Raw genomic sequence first — 12210 nt, forward strand, 5'->3', positions numbered from 1 at the left:
CTGGTTAGCCTAAATACGCTCAGGTTAGCCTGAATTGCACTTCAGTTAGCCTGTTAGCTCTCGGTAATGGAAATGGGCATACAATATTTATTTAAAAAGTCTGTTGTCTGCAAATGTGATGCAACACTAAAGTTCTTAATTTCCAACGACAGTTTTCAGAAGAGAGAACCAGAATCGTTGCAAGACCCCGAAAGACCGGCATGACTCTGGTCAATGGCATTCATTTACATGTATATATAGTTGTTGTATAATTTTCAAGCATTACTCTGTTTTCAGCTGTGTCTCAAATGTACGGGCAAGTGAACACGTGAAATAAAACTTATTTTTGTTGTAGTAGGTACCCCCAACCTGAATTTTTGGCGTCCTTAGACCTTGTAATGGCTTGACGGGGTGTCATGAAAACTCGGACCTCAGACCACGAACACTCAGATCCCGAAAACTTAGACCACGAAAAACTCGATCGCTTGAAAGAGAGAAAGAAAAAAGATTTAGACTCGCCTCATTTATCTCGACAGCGATAAACCGGAAAAGATAAATATCTCGCTCCTTTCTGGCCGTTACCTATGAACATTACATGACCATGAAACATTTTGAGTGATAAAAATTGAGACGAGTTTAAATCCCTTTTTTAATTACGAGGGGTCTGAGTTTTGGGGGCCTGAGGTCTGAGGTCTGAGTTGTATGGTAATCGGATGGCAAATAATTTTATTAAAAATGGAATTCTGAACAATTTATGAAGCAACACTAAGATTAAGCAAAGGATTGCATTAACCAAATGTGAGCGATGTAGCCGTGCTAGAAGGGATTCATTTGCGTTTTAATTTTCCTTACACTTGTCTATGAATTTGCAGTGCTAATACCCCATCGACAAATCATAGGGTGTAGACAAAACCTGGACACCCCCCCCCCCCTTCTGGACCTCCCCCCATCTCTGGATCCCCTTCTTAACTCCTCGGTGGTATGTAGCACACGTATTGTCTATAGCTTAATTTATCTTTTTTTTTTTTTTTAGTTTCACTAAAAAGTTCAGAGTTCCGAAGAGGATCCAGAAAGGGGGGGGTCCAGGTTTTGTCTATACCCTATGATTTGTCGATGGGGTATGAGCTTTGCAAATTCATAGACAAACGAAAGCATTTTTCCGCGTCACGCAATGGAAGTCGTCTGTAACGCCAATCGCCGAGTGGCTTTCCCCTATCACAGCATATTTCTATTTGTTGTTGATCAGTGCCAGCTCTAAAAAATTATTATTTAATTGGAAAAGTAAGGAAATTTCACTTTTTCTAGTGACTGGCCATCTATTGCCTGACATCTGTTAGCTAACAATTGCTGATTTATTTCACGAGCTTGTTGTCCTAGTTGCGTGACAATCAGGCCGAGCTTAACCAGATGGTGGGTAGTTCAAGCATGTACTTAATTAAACTCGCCATTACTTTACTTAAAACTCTTTATTAATGGAATTTTTTCCTCTAAATCCTACACACCTTGTTTAAATCGCTTACATGAAGAGTTATTTAAAAGTTGTTCCTACTTTTACAAATTTCAAATTTTATCATTTTCTATTTTGAGCTTCGCAATCTAAACAAATGTTGACAATGCGATTAGGGAAGAAAACTTTACAGTTTCTGTGGCTTTATTTAGCTCATGGTGACTACACCTCGTTTGACAATATCTCTAGCACATTTTTAAGCCTAAAATTAATTCATTGTAAGATAACATAAGAACTTTATTAACATGTCGAAGTCGCTAGCATACAATGTATACCAATTGGGGACAACTAACTACGATAACTTATCTAATAATTAATAAAATATGACATACATGTACGTATGTAAGTGTTTTAAAATATATATATATATATATATATATATATATATATATATATATATATATATATATATATAAAACAAACAATGAGTCATGCAGTAAGATCAAGTGTTAGTTACGTAAAGAACAGTCGTTACAAGTACTGTCCAGCAGGCTTGTGAAATCAACCAATTTGATGCGCTTTTTAAAAATGTGCAATGATTCAGAAGATCGAATGGATTTGTCGAGTTTGGACCAAATGACAGAGCCTAAATAAGTCAGACTATGTTTACCATGAGCAACAGTCCGAAATCTGGGTATGGTGAAATCAGAATTTCTAAGCTGATACTGAGAATTGGTAACAACAAATAATTCTGCAATGTAAGGAGGCGCCAGACCATTTTTGACTTTATACATTATGATTGCAATGGCTTGCAATCGTCGCGTAGGAAGTGTTGGTAGTTTCGCTCTTTGCAAGAGTCTCTCATACGTCGATTTATTGTCACAATAAACAGCTCATAGTGCTTGTTCCTGAATTTGTTCTAGTTTTCTGACATCAGAAGAACGACAAAAATGCCAGACAGTCTGACAGTATGTGAGATGAGGTAGTATAGCAAATTTGACAATGTGTAATTTAACTGATATCGGAATGAGGTTACATAATCTCAGAAGAACACCAGTTTGACAAGAAGCTTTTCTACAAACATTGCTTACATGACTCGAAAATAATAGTTGATCATCTAAGGTATCCCCTAAGAGCGTTATCTCGGGCCCTGACTCATCACCAAGCAATTTTCCTATGGCTGATTTTGTCTAGCATAATTAAACATCTCTTTAAGTCCCTTCACTCTTATCCTTAATGAGATTGACATATGATGTTCACACATAATACACCACTGATCCATGAGCAGGGAACATGCCAAGCTACAGGAAGAAAATTTTTCTCTTGACTGTGACAGTCATAACTATTGAGCCGGTATGGACTGACCATACTGGAGGCGCAGTGGCCTCATGGTTAGTACGCTCGCCCCTGGATTGAGTGGTCCAGGTTCCAGCCCCAGCAGGGGACAATGTGCTGTGTTCTTTGCAAAACACTTAACTCAATGGCACACCATTCTGTGTCATTGGGTAAAGTGGAGAGCCTCTCTCCTGACCCAGGTGTATAAATGGGTACCAGCAAACTTAATGCTGGGGGTAACCCTGCAATAGACTGTAGCATTGCATCCAGGGGGGAGAAGAAATACTCCAAGTCACTTCATGCTACAGAAACTGAGATAAGTACTGGCCAGATGGGCCACATGTCTGGTATACTGACTTTATCTTTAATTTTAGCTTTTATGGACTGACTGCAGCAAATGTGAAACTAAGTTAGGTAATCTGCCATGTGGTGTCTATTCAAAGTTTAGTCCATTTCTGACTCTCCCTCTGTCAGGCAATGCTACAGTGACCCTCTCTCTGGAGAGCATAGCATTGCGTGATAGAGAGAGCTCCTTTGATCTGGACTTAAAGGGTCCTAGTCAGCCACACCTTTGTTCTTGTTTAAATGCGAGAGTTTGGCTATTACATTTTATTCGGCCCACATTGAAATGAAGGGAATCGCTGTGAAACTAGTAAAGATAACTAAACATACTTTCAGAAACACAAATTTAGATTTTGCTTCACCATGCAATATCAATAATTTCAATGGCATCAAAAATTACGGAAGCTGACTAGGGTCCTTTAAGTTATGTGACAAGTGCAAGTTACAATTTATCTTGAAATGAATCAGAGTCCTCGCGCTCAGCCTCCCTTTGCATTGCTCTTCTTTGGAGCTTTACCTCTTCCCGGCGTTTTTCCCGTCTGCTGTTCTGGTTTTCTGAGGTGCACGAGAAGGCTATTTGGCGAAACTTCCTGTTTAGTCCAATATACAACCACGGATTCATAGCACTGTTTCCCTGACTGAGTAAAAAGGAAATGTACACTCCAAAGTTTGAGAACGACGTATCGCCTGTCATTCCTCGTTCCAACTGATACACGTTTGTAGGAAGCCAGCACAGTGCAAACACAGCAACAACTATGACCAGCATTCGAACCAATTGTTTCTTCTTCTGTTGTTCTTCTTGGTTGTTTCGTCCCTCTTCAGTGCTAAGGGCCTTGTAGGACCACAGTTTGTAAATTATAGCTCCGTACAGGACGGACATAATAACTAATGGGACCAGATAGTTCACAACGAAAAACAGGGTAAAAAAGCCTTTCATGCTCACCTTGGCCTCGCGGAAGTAATAGCTACACATAGTAATGTCCTCGTCCAGTATAATAAAAGTCACCGAGACAGACATCAGTGCCAAAGATACAATCCAAATGATTGGAGAGACGATCTGTGCTTTCCTGAACCAACCGATGCTGTGGAAAGGATAGAGAACCGCGAAAAACCGATCCACTGCTATGATGGTCAGGCACAGGATTGAAGCAGTTATTGAAGTGAACGTGGCGTAGTAGAAACATTTGCAAGTGATTGTCCCCGCTAGACCAGGAATCCAAGGAGCGTCCAATAAGAAGGATATTGTGATGGGCATTTGGAGTAGTGTTGTCAACAAGTCGGCCACTGCCATGTTCACAAACATGAAGCTTGTCAGCGTTCGTGTCTCGGGTTTTTTCCACACGATGTAGATCAACAGAGTGTTCCCCACCAATGCCACGAGCATTGTTACAACGAACGCTACGGTGAAACCCACTTCAGTGTCTCCCATCTTGTGTATTGCTGACAAACAAAGAAATTTCAGCGAGTAAGTCTTGTCACACTGAACTCAGGGCTGTGTGACGGCCTTATTGAATTTCAAATACGCGGTCAGTTAATGGGAGGTCTGGAACTGAGAAAGGTTTTTGGTTTTTGCGTGACTGTAGCCTTCAAGGCCAGGGGCGTCTCCGTAGGAGGCTAGCGTGATTGCGGTTTGCAGCAATTTCCGGACATGAACAAGGAGCATGCATTTTTTCTGGCTATCTTTAAAAGGAGGAACGGGGAATCGGAGAATCGGGGAATGGGAACGGGGAACGGGGAATCTTTAAAATAGGGAATCTTTAAAATGGGGAATCTTTAAAAGCGGGAATCTTTAAAACGGGGAATCTTTAAAAGCGGGAATCTTTAAAATGGGGAATCTTTAAAAGCGGGAATCTTTAAAATGGGGAATCTTTAAAAGCGGGAATCTTTAAAATGGGGAATCTTTAAAAGCGGGAATCTTTAAAACGGGGAATCTTTAAAGTGGGGAATATTTAATAGCGTTAATCTTTACTGAAAAGTGAACGAGAATCTCTCAGCTTCCCACCGGAAGCTATTTATTCTGTCACATGTATCAACTCAACAGGTACAGAGACAGTTGAGGAATTTATTCATTGTAATTTTATTGCACGCTATTAAAGCACATCAGTTTAGCGGGATAGTGGAGCGGTTCAAATCTCGATTCTCACTCTTTGAGATCCGCTAGACCGACCAAAGAATCGAACCGCCTGGATTTATCCTAACTCCGGACTTTGACGTTTAGTTTTGCAGCGATGGATATTTGTCGTAGCCTTATCATGTGCTAATGGAAGGACTTGCGACTTAACGATAAATATATAGCAGGGAAAACACGTTTTTGGTTTTTAATCGATAAATCAAGAGTCCCCTAAATCTGGTTTTCACATGACGTCGCTAAAATTCAAACTACAAAACTATTAATCATCCTAAGATTTTACTTTCATGATGTGTAAGAGCAGCTGAAAACTAATAGTCATACAAATTTTTGCTCCAAGTGGGTTCTTGGTTTTGTAATAGACTACGCTTGAATTTCTAAGCTTTTGCGTGACGCGGCATTTACATGACGGGCAAGAAAGCTGTCATGTTGGTTAAAAGAGTGACTTATTTCGGGGAATTTGGCTATCTGAACAGTTCATGTATTAGAAAAAGTATTAATTTAAAATGTTTTTGAGTTCCTGAAGAGATAAATTCACGCGTTTGTAGCAAAACTCGGTGGCAGATGTTTCTGTTGGTTTCCGGCCGCCATCCGGATGGGCGCCAGCATGGCGTCTCCATCAAAATCTCTATAAATTTGCCGGGGTAAAAAAAATTCTCCGCATATCTTGCGTAAGAAACATTGCAGTGACCTGAATCTTGGCGAAAGTCTTTGCATTTTTACCTTCTTTCTCTTCAAGATTCTGGACTTTATCATTTGCACTGTTTTGATTTTGATTTTGATTTATTTTGAATGGCGTGACACTGAAAACCAGCAATAAAGTAATTCGATGATCGATGCCCGAACGATGTGACGGCGAATTTCGCGTATAATCCGTCATTTCGTGCTTAATGATACCTCTTTCTACGCCATGCAGTCATGCGAAGACAATTTCAAAGTGCTCATTGCATTCACTTTAAAGAAGAAAGAATCGGTCGCTTTGAAGGTGTTCCACAGTTTAAGTGGAATGATCTCGGCGAACAAGATGTGATAGGGGAAGGGTCGTTTGGAGCCGTTTTTATCACAAAAAACAGGAACAAGGACGGGAAGTCAAAACAGTGGTTGACAAGAAATCACCCGCTTTTAAAGATTCCCGCTTAAAAAAGATTCCCCATTTTAAAGATTCCCGCTTTTAAAGATTCCTCATTTTAAAGATTCCCGCTTTTAAAGATTCGCGCTTTTAAAGATTCCCCATTTTAAAGATTCCCGCTTTTAAAGATTCCCCGTTTTAAAGATTCCCGCTTTTAAAGATTCCCCATTTTAAAGATTCTCGCTTTTAAAGATTCCCCATTTTAAAGATTCCCCGTTCCCCGTTCCCCGTTCCCCATTCCTATTTTCCAATTCTCCAATTCTCCGATTCCCCGATTCTCCGTTCCCCGTTTTAAAGATAGCCCATTTTTTCTGATTCCAGAACTCGCATTAGCCGACCCCACAAACATAAGAAAATATTTATCCCAGATAAGATCATGGTCTTAAATCCTGCTTTTGTTCATCTCAGGCCCTATCACCCTATCTCGGGAGACTAGTGCATGGTGAACAACCTTTGATAATGATAAATATAGCGATCTTTGACCATACAACCTCCTGGTTGTCGTTATTATTTTCAAAGTTAAAAAATGAGCCCGATGAAAAAATAAGATATAACCAGTAAAATAAATAGATAGATCAGTAGCGATTTTTACGATAACTGCGCAAATTCTCTTGCGCTCATTGGCTAATTTTCATTGTCAATAAGCGGACAGACACATGAATTTATAATCAATGCGATGCGTCAACGAGCGAGAGCGGACAGTCTGACAATTTGTTATCGTAAAAAACAAATTGACGTCAGTTTTTTATACATCTGTTCTGTTATTGACAATGAATTTCGTCATAACATTGTCAAAAATAGTCTGCGGATCCACTCGGCTATCGCCTCGTGGATCCACAACTACTTTGACAATATTATGAAGACATTCATGATCAATAACAGGTCAGACGCATGATAAACTGACGTCAATTTGTTGAACTGAAATTAAAAAAAAAAAAAATAGAAAAAGAGCAAGGTAACTAGAAAGAAAAGTAAAATATATATGCTACAAAAACTGAAAGAAAACGTGCTCGGCAGGAAACGTTTGTATGCGGTTGTAACCATAGAAACGACTGCAAATGCGATGTTTTTATAAAGCTTGCTTCTAGTTCCAAATTACAGAGTATACCGGTAGTCCCTGTCAATTATAATCCTATCCACATTTGAATTAAAGATTAATTGAAATGCTAATGGCGACTGAGATCAAAGTACACCAAAATAAATTGGCATTCTTTTCCTAAATATTTCTTGTAGTTTCTGGCCCGTGTTCAGGACTTTGTCGACTAACAACTAGCCTGTGTAGCCGGCGGTTTAGTTGGGTGAGCGCGCGAGCTAGCGGCGAGAGTGGCGATGCTGCAGGGAGCCTAGTGGAGGCCGCTCGCTTCCGCAGATCACGCTCTATATATATACGGTCCTAAACTCCACCCAACTAACTAGCAACTAGTTAAAACCCGAATTAATTGAAATAGTTTGACTTTACCGATCGAGTTACCTAGAAACTGACCAGGATATTCGATCCAAATAAATTGCGAATGATCAAATTGAGCCGCAATAAGGATTTGGTCACGAGAGCAGTATCACGCGTGTCGCGTGTGACACGTGAGGCTTCTCGCGGGCTGTTCGCTCGTCCCTCGACAACTGAACAATCGCTAGGTTGAGAAAACATAAATTTCCCGTGAATTTCTATTATTTTTGCGAAGAATGATGACCACATTTTAATGCAAGAGACCGATTCGTCGATGCCATGTAGATTTTCCACAGACTCTTTCTACAAAGTACAACAGTGAGGGAAGTTTACTTATCTTTTCAGATCACCCACTGCAGCCGGCTGCTTGTCGGCTTGCAACCCAGTTAACAAATTAACTGTGGCTTAGGATCTTATGGGTAAATAGCGTACGGCTGGTGGGTATATATCCCGAATAATTTCACCTCCAATTTAAAACAACTGCTGCATCGAAGAAACGTTTTCAACTTTCGTGTACTGAAACCAAATCGTCACCTCACGACCATCTGTTTTAAATACTGCCTCATTCTACGTTAGAAGTATCCCGTCACTCGGTCATTTTTTCCTCTACTGTGAACCAAGGCTGATCGCCACCGAACCAGCCAGAGCAGCTCAGATGAGATTCGTTTCGCTTGATGTTTTCTACTCTAACTCTGAAGAAATATTAGCGAGCTTAAGCAATGACGACGGCGACTTCGAGGACGAAACGTCAGGGCTATAGCCAGAAAAAAACTATGACCGAGGAAATGTCCATGAGAAAATTATGACCAAGGCAATTTCCATGAAAAATTATGCCGACTGAAGCAACGTTCATGGTTAGAATTCTCTAGGGTGTTAATGACGACTCAGCAAACAACAAAAGGAATGGAGGAATGCTTCGGTTTTCCTGTTGCCAGCTAAGACCCAGCGCCTATACATAGTACACTGGAATCGCAATTGTCTAGATCTGCGGCAGTGCACCTATCCACGGGTCTAAGAATATGAAATGCCAGCGTTCAGTTGCAAGTGTACATACGAAAAATTAGCCGCTTTCTTTCGCCTTCTCCAAACGCAGAACTTTTAACTGGTCATTTCACGTTGTTGTTTTGCAGGGGACGGCTAAGAAATATACAAAAACGACGGGTGATCACGCTTAGTGTAGCGTATAGCCTATGTGAATAAATAAACATGCCTTGGCCTAAAGTATAAACATGTAAGCCAAAGGATAAATTCTTACCTCGCTGAAGTCTTAGCAAAGGATTTTGTTGCAATCCTGGTTTTCTTTAAATTTCTATAAGTAGAAACACCTGCGGCCGGAAAACCAATAAAGCTTGTGTAAGCAGTTAATGTAACTTGGCTACACATTTACTTCATTTCAATTTTTACTTAGTCGTTTGTGGTTGAATAGTAAGCAAGCAGCCAATTTATCGGAAAAGACTTGTAATGCATACAATTCAACCATCTGTTAACCAGTCAATCGCAATGGATAGGTTTAATACAATATATTAAAGCTGCAAGACACAAAAATGTAAATTTACAAAAGCTTTTAATTTATATTTAAAAGGCAAAAACAGGTTTAGCCCCAATTTACATATAGCAATTTTCTTTTCGGCATTGCCGTTGATTGGCAATTTTTGTTTAAGTTTCAGATCTTACATTTAGCCCGTCGTTGTGAAAGCGCAAATTTCTCGTTAGTGGAATTAAATTTCATTTCAATTTTAAATTTTACCAATATAATGGCTAAGAGCTAATGCAGGTGTTAATAGCTGTTCTTGGTTTGAAACTAGCCCAGCACTTTTTCAGCAAAACCTCGTGATAACAAAAATAAAATAAAAGAATAGATAAATAAATAAATAAATAAATAAATAAATAAATTAGGCAAGCTGGCATTGGAGTGAAACATTAAAAACTTCGCCCAAATGTTTCAAGATCCTCTGAATTTGCAATCAAAACTACACCAGTTCTGTTCAACTACACGTTTCTGCAGGAAATTATTGGGTTTTTTTTTCAAGGTTCTTTCGATTTTTTAGAGATAAGTATCGCACAGCATAATCGTGACTTATATCATCTTTCAGTACTAAACTAAGGTTATGCTATAAATTATTCATCTGGAATTAGTCATGATAACACAAGCTATTGTAGCTTAGAAAAAAATATCAATAAGCTCTTTAAAAAAATAATCGATCACGTACAGCCAGCCATAGTTTAAAGATAACTGGGAGCTCATGGAAAAAAAAAAAATCGGATTTAAGGTTCTGTGGAAGCCCGACTTACAGCAGTCACAGCCATTTTCTATGTAAACTTGCCTAATAAATTGAAACTGACCATACCGCACTAGTTTTCACACACTAACGACTCCACAGCTGACTGCCCTAGTGTGCAGTACGGCAAGCCGCGGACCGTGGTGAATTGTTAGAGCAGCTTAAACCTCACTAACTCCGACCCACACATAACACACAGAAGACACTGTAGATATAGATATATCCATGAGTGAATTTATTACTTCTAAAGGCCTCTTTAATGCGTCGAGCCAGTCGATCGAAACAGCTTAATTAAAAAAGTTTACTCAAATATCAGATCATGCGTGCATTGAATTAACAGAACTGTCTTTTGCGTTGTTCCTTTGCAGTATTTTATTCAGACAAGGCCAAATGTATTATTCGAATGCTTCTCTTTTGCGAATTTTTGCTCGATTTCGACCACATTTTGAAGGTTAACTGAACAGAGTTCAATTGCACAGTTCACTTAACTTTATTTTACAAAGGTGTTCGATCGCGTAAGTCGAAATCGACAACCGCCAATGGTCAGTTGAATGGTTTTCCACGAAACACCAAAATAAAAGCACCGACCGTGAGGGAATTGGAGAGGACTTTAAGAGCACCTGCTAACCGAAAAATGGTCCTGGTGGTTTTGCTCGCAGCTGTGTAAACAAAGTTTAAACCTTTCATCGCAAAATAATTATTGGCATGTCAATCAAAAGAAGCGAAAGCCGAGCAGAACACCCTTTCATCACGCAATTCGTTCACAATATTACAAGAAAAGATGAAGATAAGAGAGTTCATCCCCCGTCAGTATGTTTATACTAATAAGGTGATACATCTCAAGTTATTCATCAAACACCCCTGGCTTCTGAAATTCCAGAGAATCTAGAAATAGCAAATCCTGTGAGGGGTAATTAAATCACGTGGACAGTCCACGAAGCCTTACACGTATTCTCATCCTCCACGAAAACATCGTCGCATCGCGCGTGGGTTGGTAGCAATATCCCCGAGTGACACCATATTAGAATATAACTTGAGAGGGATCACTTGAGAACAAGCCAAGATGTGGGATTAGCTCTCTTAATGTTCATCCTCTCCGATTTATAATTCCATACTTCCCCCACCCCCCAACACCACTTCGATGAATGGCAATTCTAACAATCTTCTCTGAGCTTGTGCATACATACATCCTAACACACACCTTATTTAACACGGTAGAAAACATCACTTATATTACAAGATTGAAATCGTGTTTCTATAACTCGATGGAAACACAGAACGAGCACGAGCTGTTGACGTAATGATGGCGCGAGCAAAGAGAATTCACACTTTGGTGAGTAATGGTAATAGGACTGAGTGGAGTCCAATTCGGTCTGTTCTCAAGAGTGATAACAAAATCGGACGACCGCGCAGCGGGAGTCCGATTTGTTTATCACGAGTATGATTACAGACCGAATTGGACGACACGAAGTCTTGTTACCAATTAATCATAAAAATTGCAATTTTCGAGAAAAGAAGAATAGCCAAGTTATGAAAGAGAGGGAAAATTTGCATTAAAATACCTACAAAGGAGAGGTAAACATTCTAACTACTGACAATTAGGCGCCAAAAACACAAAAGCAAGCACCCGCACGCACGCACGTGACTACAACTTAGAATGTGATTGGTTGATTTAAACTACAACTTTGAATGTGATTGGCTTATTGAACTATCCGAGCTGCTGAACTATCCGATAACAAACTGTCAATAACAAACTGTCCGATAACAACTTGGGAAGTGAATTAGTGGAAAATGGGAGTTTTTTTAAACCAATCATAATCGAGGAAATTGTAATTTTTATGGTTATCAAAGTTAACAAGCTGTTTTCCCTTTTTTTCGTCGCGGTGTTTTCTAAATCACATTAGAATCGCAGCTGGTTTACACGCGTACAATTTTGAATTTACAATTTCGGGGTGGCAAAAGATGCATGAAGTTGCGAGACAAAAATCGCCTGTGTAAACGGGCCTTTACACTTATTACAACAGTGATTTATCTTTATCATTTCCATCAATGAACAACTTAACATAAAAATCCCAAGGTCCTCTATATTCTGAACGTGCCGCGATGGCGTTCAGATGGTGGTATTTA

General features: G+C 39.6%; 1 protein-coding gene across 1 annotated transcript; it reads right to left on the minus strand.

The window, feature by feature from the left end:
• Positions 1 to 3197: 3197 nt before the first annotated feature.
• On the minus strand, positions 3198 to 9318 carry LOC145460665 (G-protein coupled receptor 83-like). Its single transcript, XM_081445550.1, has 2 exons — positions 9060 to 9318; positions 3198 to 4543 (listed from the first exon to the last, which is right to left on the minus strand). Exon 2 carries the CDS (start codon positions 4530 to 4532, stop codon positions 3546 to 3548), a length of 987 nt encoding a protein of 328 aa, XP_081301676.1. The 5' UTR covers positions 4533 to 4543; positions 9060 to 9318; the 3' UTR covers positions 3198 to 3545.
• Between the last annotated feature and the right edge of the window lie 2892 nt (positions 9319 to 12210).

This window comes from Orbicella franksi, chromosome 11, assembly GCF_964199315.1.
Source record: "Orbicella franksi chromosome 11, jaOrbFran1.1, whole genome shotgun sequence".
Lineage (NCBI taxonomy): Eukaryota > Metazoa > Cnidaria > Anthozoa > Scleractinia > Merulinidae > Orbicella > Orbicella franksi.